Source organism: Pogoniulus pusillus, chromosome Z (genome assembly GCF_015220805.1).
Source record: "Pogoniulus pusillus isolate bPogPus1 chromosome Z, bPogPus1.pri, whole genome shotgun sequence".
Lineage (NCBI taxonomy): Eukaryota > Metazoa > Chordata > Aves > Piciformes > Lybiidae > Pogoniulus > Pogoniulus pusillus.
This window is the reverse complement of record NC_087309.1, coordinates 30,491,251-30,513,052: the sequence shown is the minus strand read 5'-3', so window position 1 is coordinate 30,513,052 and position 21,802 is coordinate 30,491,251. Positions and strand designations below refer to the sequence as shown.

The following is a 21,802-nucleotide window of genomic DNA, read 5'->3' as shown; positions in this document are numbered from 1 at the left end:
TATTAGGAAGAAGTTCTTCACAGAGAGAGTGATTTCCCATTGGAATGGGCTGCCCAGGGAGATGGTGGAGTCACCGTCCCTGGGGGTCTTCAAGAAAAGCCTGGATGAGGCACTTAGTGCCATGGTCTAGTTGATTGGGTAGGGCTGGGTGATAGGTTGGACTGGATGATCTTGGAGATCTCTTCCAACCTGGTTGATTCTATGATTCTTTTTCTTTAAAGGTACAAGTCCTGATGCAATGGGGGCACTCATTTGCTTTAGGCAACCCCCTAGATTGTGTCTCTTCTGCCTTCTCATTCACCTCACTTGTTTCATTCTGAATCCTCTACAGCCTAATATTTAAGCCTGTATCTTAATGTCTCATGAAGAAGTCTACGTACCACATATATGTACACATCATGTGATACTATATTGAAATTCTTTTATGGACTGATTGCAGGAATTCCCAAGTTGCATCATCATTCTCACACTCACTCCAAGTTTTGTTAATCCCACACCCATTTTAGACAGAACAACCCTGATAGGAACAAGGACTGAACAAGAATTTCAGACTTTGCTTTATCAGTTCCATATTATCTCTTAAAGTAATTGTTAGATTCTCCCATTAGAATTCAAATAATGGCCAGAACAAGTCTCATACCAGCAAAAATAATAATTTATTATCTACTGATCTTGCAGCACTGTGCCCTGCACTGTTTCCTGCTAACAAACCAGTTTGTTACAAAATTGTGAAGAAGTCTCTTTCACGGCCCAGACAACTATGAAAGCCAGAATTCACTGCTTTCCAGCACAGAACACAGAAGTCGCACATGTTGCTGTTTTCCCTGTTAAAAAGTATCTTTTGGATCATATGAAAGCTATACTGTTGCCTTCCACAATAGACCACAGAGGACAACTATGAACAGCTATCAGTTTCTCCTTATGTCCAAGAGGTAGAAAACACAATCCACAACATCTTCACCAAGAATGTTTCATTTAAGCAAAAACAGTCATTAAAAAGACAAAAAGTCATACAAGGCACAAAGTTAATGTGGTGGAGGGGCTGCAGCCCCAAAACAGAGGCCTCCCTATGCCTCTAAATGCCTGGACTTGTTTTTCTGCCAGGACCCATGGTAGTAAACAGATTGTGTAACACACACACACCCAGTCCGTGTATCTCTGGGGTCCGCCCAGGTGATCCCCATATTTGGGAGGGTCCAGGCAAACAGCTCCTGCCTATTAAGGTAAGGTTTGGCTTACTGCCAACCTGATTGGTCACTTTAGATGGCCAAAAGGGCCACGAATCTCGGCCCAGTCTATAAAGAGTGGTGCAAAGGTGCACCCTGTGTTCAGAGGTTCCGACTTAGCTGTTCAGACTTAGCTCTCTGATCCACATTGCAGCTCTCACCTGCTTGCAAGCCCTAGACATAGGACCTGGCCCCTTACTTGCATACTCACTGAGGCTCATCCCTCTTGCATTGATCTCGACTCACAATTAAGCTGTCTGCGAATCTTTGGAAGCAGAGCACATTCACGACTGCACTTGATACATACATGGGGAGCCGAGAGCCCCCTAAGCCGAGAGCTATCTCAAATTATCCACGGAGATCAATCTCCCTGCAGCCTGGCACATACTGCATGCCCACTGCTGCAGCCTGGAGTACCAGGTCAGCAGACCTTCTAGCTTGTCTGCAAACCCACGAACACAGCCTGCTAGCTGTACAGAAGACTGCCAGAGACTGCACAGACAAATCCTCCTCCTGTTCCTTGAATCCTGCCAGCTGATCATCCCTGGACACGCAGCATCCAGAGGAAGCAGCAGCATCGAGGCAGAGACCACTTCACACCAGGAGAGAAGGTTAGAGAAATCCTGTTTACCCCAGAGACTGGGAACACTTATCATTCCCCCCCGTGATCCGGGAAGATTCCAGCCTCACAAAGACCCGAATACTGGGCACGCTGTGACACAATCCCGAGAGGGAAATTAATAATTAAGGGCAACACATCTAAGTAAGCTTTGATTCCTTTGTAAAATAAGTTACCTCTGGCTTAGAGCAGACAGTTTCAGCCCCTGCTGGTCAAACAGCATAGCTCCTAAGCAGGCATTAAGCCTAAGGGAAATCTCTCTGTCTATAGTTGATAATTTGATTCAAATCCCTGTAAATATATCATATCCTAATTGTTTTCATAAGTTTGCACTAGAACTTAATTACACAGTGGTTGGGGGTGGCAAGAGTTTGTAAATACTAATTTTAATAAATATTTTTTATGAAAAATCAGTACCACCTCAAATTAATTTCTCACCTCCCCCAAATAAGGGAGGCATAGAGAAATCCCCCTCTGCAACAGTTAACCTGTTACACAATTAGTAAGCCTATGACAGTAACAACTGCACAGCATTCCAGGATCCATAAAATGTTTATTTAGATGTTCTGTAATGCCTTAGAATCACATAATCATTGAGTTTTTTTGGTTGGAAAAGACCTTCAAGATCAAGTCCAACCATCAACCTAACACCACCATGGCCACTAAACCATGTCTCAAAGTGCCATGTCCACACATTTCTTGAGCACCTCCAGTGACAGTGATGCCACCACCTCCCTGGGCAGCCTATTCCATGTCTGACCACTCTTTCTGTAAAGAAAATTTTTCCAATATTGAACCTAAACCTCCCCTGGTGCAGCTTAAGGCCATTTTCTCTCGTTCTGTCACTTGGTGCTGGAAGAGAAGACTGGACCCAAACTCACTATAACCTGATTTAAGGCAGTTGTACAGAGCAATGAGGTCTCCCCTCAGCTTCTTTTTCTCCAGTCTAAACAACTCCAGTTCCCACAGCTTCTCCCTGTAAGACTTGTTCACCAGCTTTGCTGCCCTTCTTTGCATACACTCCAGTATCTCAATGTCTTGTAGCGAGGAGCCTAAAACTGAACATGGTATTCAAGGTGTGTCCTCACCAGTGCTGAGTACAGGATCGTTTCCCTTCTGCTCACTGCAGAGTTTCCAATCCAGGCCCAGATGCTGTTTGCCTTCTTGGCTGAAGGATGAAGATTCTTCTTAGTCCTCCTTTTTTTTACTAACATATTTGTAGAAGCATTTCTTCTTGTCTTAACAATCTGAAGCCAGATTTGTTTCTAGATGGACTTCAGCCCTTCTAATCTTCTCCCTGCAACCTTGTAGTCTGCCTGAGTGACCTGTCTCTTCTTCCAATTACCATAAACTCTCATTTTAATCCTGATTTGCAACCAAATGTCTCTTCAGCAAGGCTGGCCTTCTTTCTCACCAACTTCTTTCAGCACATGGGGACAGCCTATTCCTGCACCTTTAAGACTTCCTTCTTGAACAGCGTCCAGCCTTCCTGGACTCCCTGGTCCCTCAGGACTGCCTCCCAAGGTTCCTTTTTGACCAGTTTCTGAAACAGGCCAAAGTCTGCCTGCTTCAAGTCCCAAGTGGCAGTACTGATAAACCTTCCTCTTCATTTCTCCAACTGAGAACTTATAATTTATGATCACTGTGCCCCAGACAGCCCCAGTCAGTTATGCAACCCACAAATTCTTTTCTATTCACAAGCAGCAGGTCCAGCAAAGTGCTATCCGTAACTGGCTTCTGTCAACAGCTGCATCAGGAAGCTATCCTCTCCACACTCCAGAAGCCTCAAGGAATGTCCCTCTTTGCCATGTTCTATTTACAGCAGACATCAGGGAAGTTCAAGCGCCCCATGAGAACGAGGGCTGGCAATTGTGAGACTTCTATTTAACATCTTTATTGATGATGTGAATGAGAGGATCAAGTCTACTGCCTAGTAAATTCGCAGATGACACCAAGTTGGGGGGGAGTGTCGATTTCCTGGAAGGTAGGAAGACACTTCAGAGTGACCTGGACAGGCTGGGTGGATTGGCTGAGGCCTAGGATGTGGTTTAACAAGGCCAAGTGCAGGGTCCTACACTCGGGCCACAATAAACCGATGCAGCACCACAGACTGTGGAATGAGTGGCTGGAGAGTGGCCTGGCAGAGAGGGACCCGACAGTGCTGGTTGATAGCTGGCTGAACATGAGCCAGCAGTGTGCCCAGGTGGCATGGAAGGTCAATGGCTTCTTGGCTTATATCAGAAATTGTGTGGCTGGCAGAACTAGAGATGCAACTCTGCCCCTGTACTCGGCACTCATAAGGCCTCACTTCGAGCACTGTGTGTAGTTCTGGACCTCTCACTTCAAGAAAGATACTGAGGTGCTGGAGTGGGTACAGAGGAGATCAATGAGACTAGTGAAGGGACTGGAGGGAAAGTCTTATGAGGAGGGGCTGAGGTTGTTTAGTCTGGAAGAGACTAAGGAGGGACCTTATCACACTCTACAACTATCCAAAGGCAAGTTCTAGTAAGGTGGGGGTCAGGCTCTTCTCCCAGGCAACTTGACAAGATAATAGAGAATGACCTGAAGCTGCACTAGAGGAGTTTTAGGTTGGAGGTTAGGAAGCATTTCCTCATGCAAAAGGTAATTAGACACTGGAGTGGACTGCCCAGGGAGGTGGGGAAGTCCTTGTCCCTGTCCTGTATACCCCTAAATTCCTCTCAAATTACTCTCCCTCTGGGGTTTGAATGGGAGAGGAAAGGTGCGAAAAGACCTGTTTCCCCCCCAGCTCGATGCCCTGCAGGAGGGAAGGGGGGGGAGCAAGAGGCCCTTCTGGCATGAGGGGTGCCCGTGCAGTGCCCGCGCTGGAATCAGGCTGGGATTGGCTGTGGTTTTAGCACCTAGGAAGTGGTAACTCTGCTCTTTGTCTAGGAAGGGTATAAATATTGGGGGACTTCCTTTGGGGTTCCTGCCTTAGAGATCATGCCTGCCTGAGACTTCCCCGCCCTCCCTCCCTCCCGCTCCCCACCCCCGCCTGGACAGATTGTGCAGAAGGAGCCCTGCATTCTGCTCCAAGGCTTCACCTATTTGCGTCTATTAAGGTCTTAACGACTCTCCTACAGGTTCTGAAAAAGAATCCCAGTGGACAGGCAGCTGGACCACCCTTTTCACCCAGCCTGACTGTGAGTTGTTTGGCTCAGCTTTATTATTAAAGAAAAAACACTATAATTTAATAGCTAAAAGCCTTTTCCAACTTCTGATTTCCAAAATAGTCAAATTATCTATGGCATCCTGTAGATTTTCTCAAACGAGCTGAATCTCATAAAACTAAATTAATTTCTGTATATAGTTTTGGGGGTGGGTTTTCGGGAAAATAAAATAACTCTGTTTTTATATAAATTCCTGACTCGGCCACATTAATTCCCTGCCTCCACAACAGGTTGGATGTTAGGAAGCATTTCCTCATGAAAAAGGTAATTAGACACTGGAGTGGACTGCCCAGGGAGGTGGGGGAGTCGTTGTCCCTGGAGGTGTTTAAGGAAAGGTTGGATGTGGGCTTAGTGACATGGTCTAGTTGATGTGGTGGTGTTAATCTATAGACTGGACTTCATGATCTCAGAGGTCTATTCCAGCCTCAATAATTCTGTGACCCTGGCAGATGCCTAAAGAATATTTAATCTGTGTCTTCATTCTGGATGGGTGGCTTACAACAGACTACCACCAGGATGTATTCCTTGTTGGCCTTCCTCCTAATTCTTACCCATAAACACTCAGGTCTATCATCACCATCATTAACCTCAACCCAATCAAAACATTCCCTGACATAGAGGGCCATGCCACCGCCTCTCTTTCCTTGCCTATCCCTTCTGAAGGGATTGTAGCTATAAATGGTGGCAATCCAGTTAAGTGAGACATCCCATCACATTTCTGTGACGGCTATGGAGGTGGTGGAGTCGCCATCCCTGGAGGTGTTCAAAAAAGAACCAGATGAGGCACTTAGTGCCATGGTCTAGTTGACCGGCTAGGGCTGGGTGCTAGGTTGGACTGGATGATCTTGGAGGTCTCTTCCAACCTGGTTGATTCTACCACCTCATAATTTTCCTGATAGACAATGACTTCCCGCTCCTTCTTTGGGGATAAAAGCACCCTTCACTACACAGCCCTGTTTACAGTCATCAGCCACTGGTGTTGCTAATCCTGTGTGTTAAGGGGGTTTTGGCTGTGCAATGTAATTAGAGGGGAGCACCACTGAGTCACTGGAGAAGACTGGACTGGCTGAATACACACAAAGTTGGCTAATGGCCTGGAGAACAAGTCTTTTGAGGAATGGCTGAGGGAACTGATGTCACTGTATACATTAGTGATGGACAAAACAACAGCAACACAAGAATATGTGGATATAGTAGTAGCTGAAGCTGTTTATTGCTACAGCAGCAGTCTTTTTACATGCCACTCTACAAATTGTGGTAATGCTATAAGTTGTGGAATACAGTGATGACTGGATAAAATATTGTCTTTAACATTCTTACTGGATGACAGTGAGGTGTTTGCTACCTTGGCAAAGACTACTTTGAGTTCTTTGTTTTAAATTGTTTACTAGGTTTCTAACCTTAATCTTCCTGTGTCAATGGTACTCAAGGATGTGCCCTTGCTGACTCCCTTACTTGGTTCCCACAAACTGGGGTTGTTTAGTCTGGAGAAGGCTGCTATGTACAACTACCTGAAAGGAGGTTGTAGTGAGGTAGGGCTCAGACTCTTCTCCCTAGTATCAGATGACAGAATGACAAGAAATGCCCTGAAACTGTGCTGGGGCAGGTTAGATTGGATATTAAAAAATATTTCTTTAGAGAGTCAGGCACTGGAACGGGCTGTCCAGGAAGGTCACCATGTCTGGAGGTGTTCCAAGAAACATGCAGACATGGCAGATTGGGACATCATTTAATGACTGTAGTGACCTTAGGTCGTGATGATCATGATGGTCTTTAATTATGTGATTCCATGATTCCACGATCTTTAGGCAAAGAGCAAAAAAAAAAAATCTCACTGGCAAATGTAAACAGGAACTTGAAGTCAGCCAGTCTTAGAACTAAACCAAAAAACGTTCTCAAAAACTTTGTTTTAAAATGTTGCAAAACTTCACACAGGATATTGTGCCAAGTAAGTAAAATTAATGACTCCTAGTTTTTTTACAATGAGTTTCTAATCATCTTGGCAGCCAAATTCAGGCCTATATTTTAATTCCCACGTACTGCAGCTGAAGTAAATTCATACTACGCTTTCAATACGCTATACTAGAAAAGTCACCCTGAAGAAAGAAAACAAACAAGTCTCTCCAGATGCCTTTCAACACTGGGCACACAAAAAGTTATCAAGTTCTAACATTACTGTTTGCAATACCTCCTCATCCATAAAGCTTAAAGAGAATAGTGAAAAGTAGGTCATTAGTATTGTCAACATTTCCATGTATGTACTATTACAAACATAAGGGCTCACAAGGGAATTATAGTTTAAGAATAAGCTTTGACATTTACTCACTGCGGAAGACCACAGGTTGAAAAAAAGTAATTCTACGGATTACTTACTCAGTTGGTGAGTATTATTCACCTCACAAAAGTAGCATGGTTTTACCCTGAGATGACTCCCCTGGAAAATGACACATCTAAACACACAGGAGGACAGATTTATGCTGACTGCTTTATCACTGTTCAGACTGCAATCCTTCCTGATTTATGGACAGTGTTTTACAAACAGCATTATTACCTGACTTGTCATTACTATCACCTCAATTTTTTAAAGCTTAAATGTATAACTTCAATGCTGAGTCAAAAGCTCATTCACGGCAACTATGATGCAGTTCACTATCTCATCTTCCATGATCGCGTTTGCCTAACCAGCAATGTTAAGACAAAATAAGAATATTCTCTGTACTTCCCTTTCTTATATCAAAAGGTCATACTTAATTCGTATCAGTTTTTTGAGCTAATTATTATGATTTTTTTTTGTGCTAGTTTGAAGCAAGCTGGAATGTTTTGGTAAAAGAACTAGATAACGGGCAGTGAAATGAAAAACAATTGTGTCTACTTCTCTCACAGTCACGCTGAGAACTCTGGGAAGAAGAAGAAAACATTCTCCATTTTGTTTCTCACTCTTGCTTTTGCCTTAGACCTGGTCACATCTCATTAACCCTGCTCCTACTAACCCTGCTCCCTAACCTCTTGGCTGCACCTCTATTCTTCCTGAGAACTGGGGTAAGGTTGAGAGGGCCGGGGGGAGGTGTTGGGGTGGTTTGAGAGCCCCTCCTGGGGACTCAAGTTTCTGGGAGGGGAGTTGTGCTTTTATATTGTTTATCCTTTGTATATTTCTGTATATAATTGTATATAACTGTATATATTGTAAATAGCTGCTTGTAAATTCTGCTAGCTGTAAATGAATTGCTTCATCTATATTCCCAGGGTCCGTCTGAGTTAGCTGGGGCAAATTCAAAAGTGGGGGGGGGGGCGGGGTAACCCCCAAACCATCACATCATTTATATTTTTTTAACACTTTGAGCCTAGAAAAATTCTGTCAGCTCTTTTTTCTGTCTGTATTTCGGTTATTCCTAGATCTGACATGGTTTGCTTGCTGTTAACACAACACCCCTCTCCAAAAACTTACCTTTCCACACGCACGGCAGTGGTGTCGTCTTTTTGTAAATGTAAACTTGACTTGGCAGTTCATGCAGTTGGGTGCTTCTGAATCAGGAACCCAAAACGGTTGTTTCCATGAGAGAGTTGCAGGTATTTTAGGTGATGCTGCATTTTTCAATGTTTGATTTCCTCCAGCTTGAGAGTTGATTTCCCTAGAACACACAGGGTCAGAATTTTTACCAACAATATTTATGTTGGTGTCTGAGAGAGGAGCTTCTGGGGTAAGAGAACCGGCTTCCTGTTTTTTTGTCTCAAGTACATCAGCACTGTCCAGTTGTCTCTGACCAACAGCTCCTTGGGAAAGGCCAAGCAACTGTGTTGGTCTTGCTCCTTCACCATGAACATTACAAACTAGCGCTTCACTACCACTCTCAGTCATGTCTTGAATGTGAGACACAGTCTCTTCTGACGCAGAGTGTAATTCATTGGCAGAAAGAGATACTTGAAGATTACTATTAATATTTGTTATCTTGTCCAGTTTTTCTTGCATATGCTCTTCGGTGACCTCTGTGATATCTAGGTTGTTCACATTTGCTAGATATCCTTCATCTACATCGACTTCCACTGAGAGACTATCATTGTCTGAAGATTTTAGCACACTGGGCTGAAGACCTGACCCATACAAGAAAGCATCGAGCTCAGCATCTGTTATTAGAGTATCGCTTTTAATGACATTCTCAACAATCAAGTCAGACATAATTCCATAGCCATCAGAGGCTATATCAACACCATATGGCTCAGCTTCACATTCCAGAAAACCAGAAACAAAAGCTTTGATTTGTTGCGAATCACTGTCATCAATGACATCCTCTGTATCATACTTCTCTCCATCTTTGCTTTTTTCCACCTCACTTCCATCAACTTCAGCTGCATATACTTCCTCTTCATGGAAGTTAGTGTTTTCACAGGATTCCCCGCTAGAGAGATCAGTGCTAGATTTTCCAGTATGAACAGTTAAAATATTACTAAGAACCTCTGACATTTCTTTTTGAGGTAGAAGATTAACCTTTTCTTCTGTTGCAATTAATGAACCACACAGAGATGCAGGAAGTGGAAGGCATGACAGTGAGGCCTGGACATCCTTCACTGAACTTGAAACAGTGTTCAGTATTTCACTGCTATGAAGTTCTTTACTATCTACACTCTCTACATTCCCTTCTGTGATTTTCTTTTCCAGTTCTACTTTAGCTTCTGTTTGACATGAGTAGCCTAGTAAAACACTATTTCCAGGTAATACTGTATGGCTTTCATGCAACTGAAGCCTCTTTGTCAGATCCGAAGGCATGGATTCAATGTTGTTCTTATTTTTTGAGTCTACCTTTTCTACAGCATTTCTTCCATGCATCTCTTTGCTTACAGTAGAGCATTCATTTTCATCTTGTGGTTCACAAGGCAATTCTTTGCATGCTTTCTCATCTTTGGGACTGTACACATCCAAATTTTGTGATGTTACAGCATCACATGGAGTATTAACATCAGCAGTTCGTTCACACTGATCAAACTCTCCACTGCACTTCACCAACTCTGCCCTATGTTGATCATCACATGGACCTGAGATATCTGTTGTAGTGTAACTGTTCAATTTTGAAGCTAAATCATTAGTCTCTGGTTTAAGATGTCCCAAGTCTTGTAGCATTGAGTCTCCATCACTCTGCTCTGTACTTGACACACTGCTACATCCAGTTGATGACACACAGGTATGAACAGGTATGCAAGATGTGCCAATCAAACCTTCTCTGTACTGGAAGTCATCTGGCTGCAACTTTTGAGCATCTTCACGAGCAGCTGCTGAATGGATCAAGTTACCTGTGTCATTAACAAGATCACACACAGGTACACTACACCTCCCTAGATTTGAAGCCTGAATTTCATTTAAGGAACCACTGTCCACAGTGGACAAAAGATCAGGTCCAGCAACACCCTTCTCATTTTGCTGTGAGTAACTTGGAAGTGCTTCACTTGTTCCAGTGTGGCTAGACAGACAGATTTCTTCTGATGAAGTGCAGCTATTAGCATCCTCTTGTCGTTTTGGTGTTGGGTATACGCATTGCAAGCAATCCAGAACTGAAGAAAGCGAATGGTGTTTTGAGTCATATGAATTTTGAGGTGTTCTGTAGCAATCATATTCATCTATTTGAAAGAAAAAGACATCAAAAGTGAAGTTTAGAAAGCTCCTCTCTTTCTGCTCCCTCTGAATCCCATCTATTCATCAATACAAGCTTTTATTTAACACATGTTACTTCCACATTTCGTGTTAAGTCATTTGACCTAAGCTGTTTCACTGGTCAAGGCAGCAGTGCAGGAACTAACCTGTTGTACTCTGTTCAAATTCATCAAGTAATGTGTCCAAGGCACAGACTGCAGCTTTAAAGTAACTGTCCATCCTTGTTGCAGTTCCAGTGAAGTTTTAGCCTTCTTAAACCTAAAAAGAAAATCAGTTTGTTTTATTCACAGTATTTTGCTGCTTACAAAGTCAAATCATTATTCTGTTCTGCATTACCCATGGTTGCGGAGTCTCCTTCTCTGGAGACTTCCTCAAGACCTGCCTGGACACATTCTTGTTTGGACTACCTTGAGTGATCCTGCTTTCAGCAGTAGGGTTGGACTCAATCTTTAGAGTTCCCTTCCAACCTCCAAATTCTGATTCCATGAAATTTTTTTTTTCCTTTTTCAACTGACTCTTACTCTCCCTCCACATAAAACAAGTAGAAACTGAGTTGCAGACTGCTAGCCTCTACATACTCTGAATATACTGTACAGTACACTCAGAATACTATGCACAATATACTCAAAAAATCACCCTAAACCATGAGCTTGAAGCTACCCTATTAAAACCAAATGCATCTGAAACTACATACTATGGTACTCTAAAGTCACAAAGTTCAAAATCAGAAGGGATACTCAGATATTCTGCTCTGGCCCCCTCTATATTTTACACCACACAGCTCACAGGCAAAGAATGAAAACACAGCACCAACACCCCTGTGACACAAGTGTTTAAATAAATGATGTCTACATAATCCCAAACATTTCACAGAATCCAGAACAGTAGAGGTTGGAAGAAGATGGTCTAGCCCATTCCAGGATCACGTAGATCAAGACACCCAGGAACAAACATAAAAAAAGTTTTTCAATGCCTCCAGAGATAAAGACTCCACAACCTCTCTGAGCAGCCTGTACTAGTGCTCTGTCACTCTCAAAGTGAAGGAATTTTAATTTGTATTTTTGTGGAACCTCTTGTGTTCCAGTTTGTGACCACTGCCACTTGTCCTGCCACTGGACACCACTGAGAAGAGCTCTATCCTCCTGATAGTCACCCTTCAGATATTTATAAGCATTAATGAGATTCACCCCCTTCAGCCTCCTTCTCCTCCAAGTAAAACGCCAGTTTTCTCAGCCTTGTCTGATACGGTAGATGCTCCAATCCCTCAGTCATCTTAGTGGCTTGCCATTGGACTCTCTTCAGTAGTTCCTTGCTGTTCTTGAACTGGGAAGTCCAGAAGTGGATGCAGTATTCCACATTAAGACCTCACCAGAGTAGATGGGGAGGAAAACCTTCCTCAACCTACTAGCCACACTCTTCTTAATGCATCTCAGGATGCTGCTGGCCTTCTTGATCATGAGGGCATGTTGCTGACTTACAGTTCATCCATTGTTCATCTGAACTCCCAAGTCCCTCTCTGCAGAACTGCCTTCCACCTGTATTGGTGCACGGAGTTATTGTTCCCCAGATACACTACTTTACACATGCCCTTGCTGAATTTCAATAGGTTTCCCACCCAAGTCTCCACTGGCCACGTCACACTGACATGTCAGCTATTCCTCCCAGTTCCGGAGGAGCAAAAACTTGTTGAGGGTACACTGTGTCCCTTTGTCCACGTCACTGATGAGTACATTTAACAGGACTGGAACTAGTACTGCTCTCTGGGGAACACCACTGGCCACAGGCTCGCAACTAAACTCTGCCTCACTGACCACAAGACTCTGAGCTCTGTCCTTCAGTCAGTTCTCAACTCATCTCACAGTCCCACCATCCAATTCACACTTCTTAAGGTTGGCTGCAAGTATGCTGTGGGAGATGGTGTTGAAAAACTTGCTGAAATCAAGGTACACCACATCCACTGCCCTCTCATCATCTACCCATTAAGTTATGCTGTTGTAAAAGGCTATCGGATTAGTCAAGCACAGAATCATAGAATGATCTGGGATGGAAGGGATCTCTAAAAGTCATTTAGTCCAACCACCTCTGCAGTAAGCAGTGGCATTCTCAACTAGATCAGGCTGCCCAGAGCACTGTCAAGCCTTACTTTGATATCTCCAGGGATGGGGCCACAACCACCTTCCCCTGCAGCCTAGTACAGTCTTTACCTCCTAGTAAAGAACTTGCTCCTAACAACCAATCCAAATTTACTCTTCTATAGTTTGAAGGCATTGCCCCTTGTCCTATCATTACAGGGCTTTGTAAACAAGCCAGCACACTGATGGCTTATAGTCAACCTTCCATCCACCAGGACCCCTAAGTCCTTTTCCCCTTAACTGCTCTCTAACAGGTTCTGATACCTGAGGTTGTTCTTTCCCAGTTGCAACTTCATTAAATTTCTCCCCGCCCAATTCTCCAGCCTGTTGTAAGTTTTCCTGAATGGTAGCACAGCCTTCTGGTGCGTCAGTCACTCCACCCAGCGGACTTGCTGGCAGGGCACTCTGTTCTCTCGACCAGGCTGTTGATGAATATATTAAGTATCACTGGTGCCAGTACTGACCCCTGAGGGACTCCACTAGTTACAGGTCTCCAACTAGACTCCATTCCATTGACCACAACTCTCTGGCTCCTTTCTTTAAACCAGTTCCAAATCCGCCTCACTACCTGATCCTCCAGATCATGCTGCCTTAGTGTGACAGTGTCAAATGTTTTACTGAAATCAAGGTAAAGCACATCAACTGTTCTACCAACACAGGTTAAGAAGTAAAATGTAACAGAACTAAAAAGCAGATAACCAGCCAAGGCACTGAAGTATAGCACAGATGTCTTAACACAAGGATGCAATGCATTTAAAGAGGTTGAGGTCGGTTCACATTCCCCAAGATGATCAACAAGCTGTCTTTAAATCCTTCTCTCAAGCTTTCCTCTAAGGATAGTAAAAAACAACTAAAAATGCAGCATGATTGTCAGACTCTGATCCAAACAAGTTCATGTCTTAAGCACTGCGTGAAGAAGCAGCCTTGCAGTTAAGGCAAGTATGTACTTCGTGGGTAAGACAAGGAATAAAATATGACAGTTGAATAGAGTACAGATCGAATCAGAAGACAGATGGTTCAGCCCCTTGCAAAGTTTTATCTGCTGAGATAAGGAAGTTTGCTGGAAATGGTTAATGACAGCCATCAGCAGTCACCTTCCAGTGCTACCCATGCAAACTGAGGGATATCCTGCTTCAGGCATGTGACAGATTATGCAAAAATAATAATCTGTACTAGTCTGGATATGCAGGCAATGATTGTTAATAACTAGAAAACTGTTTATAAACATCAAACCTCATCAGAAAACTTATTCACAAGATTCAAAAAAGCAGAGGTTGGAAATTTACACATACAGGAAACAGGCACATCCTGCCTGACCAACCTGATCTCCTTTTATGATCAGGTTACCCACCTCGTGAATGTGGGGAAGGCTGTGGATGTAGTCTACCTGGACTTCAGCAAAGCCTTTGACACTGTCTGCCAAAACAAGCTCCTGGCCAAGCTGGCAGCTCATGGTTTGGACAGATTCACTCTGTGCTGGATCAAGAACTGGCTGGATGGCAGAGCTCAGAGAGTGGTGGTGAATGGTGCCACATCCAGTTGGCAGCCAGTCACTAGTCATGTGCCCCAAGGATCAGTACTGGGCCCAGTCCTGTTCAACATCTTTATTGATGATCTGGACAAGGGAATTGAGTCCAGCATCAGTAAGCTTGCAGATGACACCAAGCTGGGAGCAGGTGTGGATCTGCTGGAAGGTAGGAGAGCCCTGCAGAGGGACCTGGACAGGCTGGATGGGAGAGCAGAGGCCAATGGGATGAGACTGAACAAGGCCAAGTGCAGGGTTCTGCACTTTGGCCACAACAACCCCAAGCAGTGCTACAGGTTGGGGACAGAGTGGTGGGAGAGTAGCCAGGAAGAAACAGACCTGGGGGTACTGGTAGATAGTAGGCTGAAGATGAGACAGCAGTGTGCCCAGGTGGCCAAGAGAGCCAATGGCATCCTGGCCTGTATCAGGAACAGTGTGGCCAGTAGGACAAGGGAGGTTATTCTTCCCCTGTACTCAGCACTGGTCAGGCCACACCTTGAGTACTGTGTCCAGTTCTGGGCTCCACAATTCAAGAGAGATGTTGAGATACTGGAATGTGTCCAGAGAAGGGCAACAAAGCTGGTGAGGGGCCTGGAACACAAACCCTATGAGGAGAGGCTGAGAGATATGGGGCTGTTTAGCCTGGAGAAGAGGAGGCTCAGGGGGGACCTCATTGCTGTCTACAACTACCTGAAGGGATGTTGTAGCCAGGTGGGGGTTGGTCTCTTCTGCCAGGCAAACAGCAATAGAACAAGAGGACACAGTCTCAAGTTGTGCCGGGGGAAGTATAGGCTGGATGTTAGGAGGAAGTTCTTGCCAGAGAGAGTGATTTGCCATTGGAATGGGCTGCCCAGGGAGATGGTGGAGTCCCCGTCCCTGGAAGTGTTCAAGAAAAGACTGGATGAGGCACTTAGTGCCATGGTCTAGTTGACTAGCTAAGGCTGGGGGACAGGTTGGACTGCATGATCTTGCAGGTCTCTTCCAACCTGGCTGATTCTATGATCAGGCAAAACTAGAACACTTATTTCTTAAAGTGGCAAACACAAATATCATACTGGAAGAGGCTTTTAACTAATTAGTCACAAAGTATAAATCAGACCATACCCAGAACATGTGGAGGGGCTGCTGTCAGTTTCCCAGGCTCTTTTCTCAGGAAGCTGAAAGTCTACAGCATAGTCCCTGACCTGGTCCTCTCGATGATGTGTGTATCTCCAGGACTTCCTGCCTTGGCAGGAGACTTGCATAGGGGCAGGCAGGATGCAATGTGATGTGCAGTCTTGGTACAATATCATGCTGGCTACACAGGCTGATTGCATGCAGGCATTTAGAGCCTGCTCCTGGTAAGCTCTCCAGGCAAATTCAGGATGCAAATGGGGCAGCAGCACCCCCCCATGCTACCTGCTTATCTCTTTTATCAATATCTGGCACAAGAGTAATGGGGCTTTGGACATAGATTAGCCAATCAGAACAGCACTTTGACAAGATTCACCATATTAGGTGAAGCCAGGGCTTTCACCCTCCCCTCTCACAGTTGCTTTCCCCAGCACAGAAGGAAGGGGAGCAGGGGAAAATATCCGAGCAAGACAGGGCATGGATGAGCCCATATTTGGCCTATCAGGCCTACCACCACAAAGCAATACCCCTCTTGTCAGTGAATATGATGACTTGAACAGGATGGTAGGTGTGCATCTACTACCAAAGACCCAATGAATGGACCAGGAGAGACTGGAACCCTGGGTAGTGATCCAGATCTTTCCCTTTTCTCTCTCTACTCCTTTTATCCCTTTCTTTTAGGCATATATGCATACATATACACACAGAAGCACATGTATAACTTTAGTTGGACAGTTAACAATAAAATCTTATTATATGGACCTACGGTATAAGTCTTCTTCATTTGACCCAAGTGAATCATCAATCTTAAGTCACTTCATTTTCTCTCCCTACGTAGGATGTGACAATGGTAATATACTCATCACATCTATTCTACTTAAACCACAAAAAACATTAAATCAGTAACTTCTTCTTAGATCCAAACAAATATATATTTTAAAATATCTTTTAAAAGACTTACTACCTCATCAGAAAGCTAGTAATTAATCACATTCCCTATTGCAAGATATCCTGTTTTGTTTATGTAATGAAGACTTCCACCTAATCAAATGTTAGGCCTTTGGTCACTCAGAAGTGTTTTTTTTTAACTGCACAACTTTTTCACGTCAGAATACACATACTGTGTGCAATTACTTACAACATGTAATCAGAACTTAATATTAAGTAAACTGAAGGGGCCTAGACCCATTAGGTCTAACATCTTTAAACTACACCACTAGACCCATAAAGGTTTGTCTAGCTTTCCTTGTACTGTTATCCATTTACTTAGTCTCTACCTTGGCTGACTTCACACCCTGTTTCATTCCATGTAGTCTAGTACAGTCTGAGATGCTGAAAGCTTAGAATCCAAAGAAATAAATCTTCTCCATTATGCCACACTACAGCTACAAATCTGTGTTCTGTGTTTGCATTACTCTGTTGAGGTTTAAGGTTTCCTCTCACTGAATGGTTCAGATCAGATGCATTCACTTACTACCACATTAACATGTATATGGCAAAAATACTTCTAAAAGCTGATATGTATTTCAAACAGAGACTTGCAGAACACAAGAAAAGTGAAATAAATTGAACGCTTCACAGTTTAAAGCAGTATTTTGTGCCCATACAGAAGCAAAAAAACCAATCTGAATACAGCACTGTATTGACATCCATGGCCATGTATTATTGACTTTGATGGTCTTCAGCATGCTGCACTGTTAAGCCTCACACAGCTATCTAATGAGCATCAAACAGCAACACAGACACACCTAATGCCATTTCTCTTAACAGTCATCAGAGCACAGATCTTGTGTGAAAACAACTCACGTTACAAACCCCTAGCAAGTGGGAGATTACAACTTGAAATGAAGTTACTTCATTTAAGAGGCTTTCAAGTTAACAGCTTTTGGCATTTCATTAAGAGACATTAAAATCCTTAAAGCATGTATTTATGGACAGCAACAAAACTGAGCCAAGTAACAGTCTAACACATAAATCAGAAATACTGAAGGTCTATTACATCAGGCTACTTTAGAATCTGCTCAGTGACACGGTGCACAGAGCAAGAACTGAACTGGGTTAAACAGAGCTTTTCATCTAGTCTTCTTTCATCCAGACAACATCCCCATGCAGGCATACAAAAAAGGATGACAGCACAACAAAAGAAAGAAAAGCACAGGGAAGCTTAACGTGCCCATTTGAGAGATACCTTCAGGACCTAGTAAATCACTTCCTTGCTGCTGTCACCTCGTAAGCATTTAAAGGCACAGACCTTCTTGAAACTAAAGAGCATGAAGCACTGCTTTCTGAACATGTTTTCCACAGCTCTGAATACTAAATTCCAGATTGGTGCACAGATTTATTTTTCTTTTAAAATAAAATATTCAAGCACAAGGGACACAATTCGATATGAAGCACTAAGTCCCTAACAGTGCTGTGAGGTGCAAAACTTGAGGCTCTTACCAGCTCAGCTTTACATTTTTTTTTTCCAAACAGAATGCTTTTAAGTTTTTAACACTGTTTAAATCACTGGAAAGGTTATATGCTTTCAGATTAAGAAACACATTTTTGTGCAAGAAGACTTTATGAAATACCAGTCCTTTCCAAAAAGAGAAAACAATAATCAAAGCATAAAATTACTACAGTACCATGACAGCAGCCAGTATCTAAGAATCTAGCACCTGGTTTAACAACTAAGATCTAGAAAAGCTTTATTTCATGAAGTCAAGTTTAGAGAGGGAAATGGTTACATTGGGTTAACATACAGTTTTAGAGATGTACTTTCACAGATTACTGTTGCTGAATTGAGATAATTAGGTCTGTTATTTCCTTAAGACGTGCCCACTACACAAGTGAACTACAAGGCCTCTAGACACTATATCAAGAGAAATGCTGTGATGCTCAGCTACTACTAATTTTTTTAGCCACAAATATACCAAAGATAAGATGTTAATGGACAGACACAAGTCGTATTCTGAACATGTTACAGGTCATCCACACCACTCATCTTTATGTACACCTCATTTCTTAAGCAGCAGCTAATCCCTCTTGAAGAACAGAGACCTCTCATTGATCACAAGTACATATGTTTCCAAGTACAAGGAAATATTGATCACAAGTACATATGTTTCCAAGTACAAGGTTGGCCAAGATGCTTACTTCCAGGTAGCAGTCAACTCTCTGTTCCATTAAGTACTCCAGAGCTTCAAGACAAAATACTAGATTAAAAAGGGAACAGCAAAGGTTTGCTTACATTATCTACCAGTCAAACAAAGCTTGGTCTCTGACAGACTCCTAGGAGTGCATTTAAAATTGTATCAAGACAGTGTTTTAAGAAACAGAGGCAATATTTCTACTACATAAAACCCTGTTACCTAAGGGAAACAAATGCTGTTATCTGGATGTCTGTGCAATAATGCAGTTGTGTTTGTATTTAAAACCACTTTATATAGGCCACTTCATTTATACCCTTTTAAAACCACTTTTAATATAAAAGGCTTATAATGAAAAGTTGAAAACCAGCACTCCATTATGGACTGCTCTTTAAGAGGACAACACAAGCCTCTTAGGATGGATTGTATTTTTTTTACCAAATACATTCTACATGAAGGCAGTAAGTAGTTCTCAGTGATATTGCACTGTAAAATAAAACTTATGTTAATTATTACCAGCTAAGCAGTTCAATGTACGACAACAACCTATTTTTTGAAGTTTAAGAATCCCTGAAAAATACTCTATCACATTAACGCATACAGGCATTATCAGATTATCACTGCAGAATGCAGACTTGCTTTCATACGGAGCATGCTAAAACACTTCAAGGTCCCCTCCAATGTTCCCATGCTGTGCATTTACCTACAGGCTCGGGCCTCTACCGGCAGAGAAAAAATGTAGGCAATCAGCTGGGAAGTTCACTTGTAATAAAGCAAATGTTTTGTGAAAAACCTAAATGTTGTCAAACAAACTAAAATTATTCTTGCTGAGCAAGACAACACACTATCCAAACAAAAAACTGCAGAAGTTGCTACCACTGCAAATTTCCTAGCTGAAGCTAGGGTTGCAGGCAGAAGTTACAGAAGTTTTCAATCACATAAGGAAAAGCTTACACAGCACACTGAAAAAAAAACTAAGTTGCCTTGCTTAGAGAACAATGATCTGTTAACACAATTCTTTCAGGAGAATAAAACTTTATCAGCAGCATTAGAATACTAACACCAATCAGACAACTCTATCCTGACATCACCTTCAGTTTCTAAAGACTTTCATTCCTAAACAATCCTTTTTTTTTAATTGCTCTTTGAAACAGAAAATGGCATCATTCACACCACACAGAAGAAACTGTCAACAATTACTGATTTTAAGCAGTGCTCCATCAGCAACCAGGCCTACAGCTGAAGCATCTACTTGCTCAACAAAAGTCTCTCTCACACACTGCACAGTGTCATCATTAGTTGTATCAAATGTTTACTACTCAGCATTAGAACATAACAGGTCTGAAAGATTATCCTTTACTGGAAAACAGTGTTCCCTCAAAGTTCTTATTTTCTCTACTAATTTCTCCTGAATATATTAGCAACCTGCTCCCTGCAATTATAGCTTTTATTTAAATACAAAATGAAAATGTTTCCTGGTCTACCCAGAAGCACTTTTAAAAGTATTTAATGTCTGTAAATATGTAGTGTAAGCATACCCACTACGTTCTGTGCCCTATATGAAAGTAAGCCAAAATATCACTATCATGTGTAAACCTCTATGGACAATTACAATCACAGACCCATAGAACTGTTTGGATTCTAGAAGTCCTTTAAGATCAAGCACAAACATCAACCTAACGCTAAACCACATTCCTTAAAATCACATCTAGATGTCTTAAACACTGGATTCAACCTGTGCCAGGGTTTGAAAACCCTTTCTGTGCAGAATTTTTTTCTAATATTCAATCTAAACTTCCCCTGTTGTAACTTCAGGTCCTCTTCCTGGGGCCTGTTACCAGGAAGAAGAAACTGACTGCCACCTCACTCCAGCCTCCTTTCAGGGAGCTGCAGTAAACTAAGTCTCCCCCCAGCCACCCTTTCTCCAGACTAAACAACCTCAGTTCCCTCAGCCACTCCTTGCAAGCTCGACACCCTTCGCCATCCTTCCCTGGACACATTCCAGCACTTCAATGTCCATCTTGTAGTGAAGGGGCCAAAACTAAATATACTACTCAAGTTGTGGCCTCATTAGAGCTGAGTACAGGAGACTGATGCACCTAAGAAATCTAATGCGCAATACGCAGTATGAATGCTCCAAGAGCACTACACAGTCGGATTCTATAGTGTGCCTGCAGCAAATTCTTTGCCATGGTTTTGTTTCATGACCATGTCACCACATTTCCAAGGAGCGGGTGCTACTGAAAATGTCAAACTCTTACTGCAAAATAAGTTTCTTTACTTAACGACAGCTTGATCAGTTTTGAAGTGCCCAAGCCCTTCTTCAGGCCCTGAACAAACTTCAGTGCTGAATGTCATCTTCGGACAGTCTCCTCGGCCGAGCTGCGTATCTGTGCCAGGTCAGGCAGAGAGACACAACAGCGCCCACGACAGCGCGGCGGCAGCTATCACGAGCCCGCCGGCCGCACAGGCACAGGGGAGATCACAGCCGCACCGAGCGCCTCCGAAGGAAGCCCGCTCCGCTTCCCAAGCGGGCCTGGCCTCCTCAAGCCCGCCCACGCAGCCCACCGCCTGAAGCCTCGGGATGTGCCCGCACCGGCACCCATCCGCTCTACGGCTCCCTCCTTATCCCTCCCGCCAAGGAGGGTGGCCCGGGAGGTCACGGCTACCGGCGGGCGGAAGCCATGGGGCGGCAGGGCACCCACAACCGCTGCCGGGCCGCGCCTCCCTCTCCGCACTTTGTTCGGTGCCCCGGCCCACCGCGGCTCCCGCCAGCCCCGAACCCACATCCTCACCCCCCTGGCGGTGGGGCAGGGCCGCCCTGCCGGGGCGCTGAACGAGGGCGACACGCACGACGTGGAGGAGGCTGCCACGGAGGAGGGTGGGGGTGGGAATCAGCGGGTGGCAGTTCTCCTTACAAGCCGCCCCTCCCACCCACACCGGCTCCGGGACGGCGGCTGCTGCGGCCTCGGAACGCCTTGTTTGTGCACCCATGCGCCCCTCCGCGCATGCGCGACACCGCCCACCGGGCGCATTCAGCCCCTGGTGTGGTCCAGAGGACCCTCCCGCGCCCTGCCATCAGGGGGCGCCACTGCGTACCTCTCCCCTTAGGAGGAGTACCGCAGCCCTCTCAGCCTCCGGATGTCGCTACCACGGTGACAGGGATCTTCCGGCTGCACGCTGGTCATACGTAATGTGGAATCAGGGATGGGGGTGGCAAAAGTGAG

General features: G+C 43.9%; 1 protein-coding gene across 1 annotated transcript in view; it reads right to left on the bottom strand.

The window, feature by feature from the left end:
• ZFYVE16 (zinc finger FYVE-type containing 16) overlaps window positions 1–21,551 on the bottom strand; it is a 47,387-nt gene extending 25,836 nt beyond the window's left edge. Inside the window, exons 1-3 of the mRNA XM_064140698.1 lie at window positions 21,371–21,551; window positions 10,821–10,932; window positions 8,479–10,640 (exon numbers count right to left, since the gene is read on the bottom strand). Coding sequence (XP_063996768.1) covers window positions 8,479–10,640; window positions 10,821–10,893 — 2,235 coding nt within the window. The 5' untranslated portion in view covers window positions 10,894–10,932; window positions 21,371–21,551. The remainder of the gene's footprint in view (window positions 1–8,478; window positions 10,641–10,820; window positions 10,933–21,370) is intronic.
• Between the last annotated feature and the right edge of the window lie 251 nt (window positions 21,552–21,802).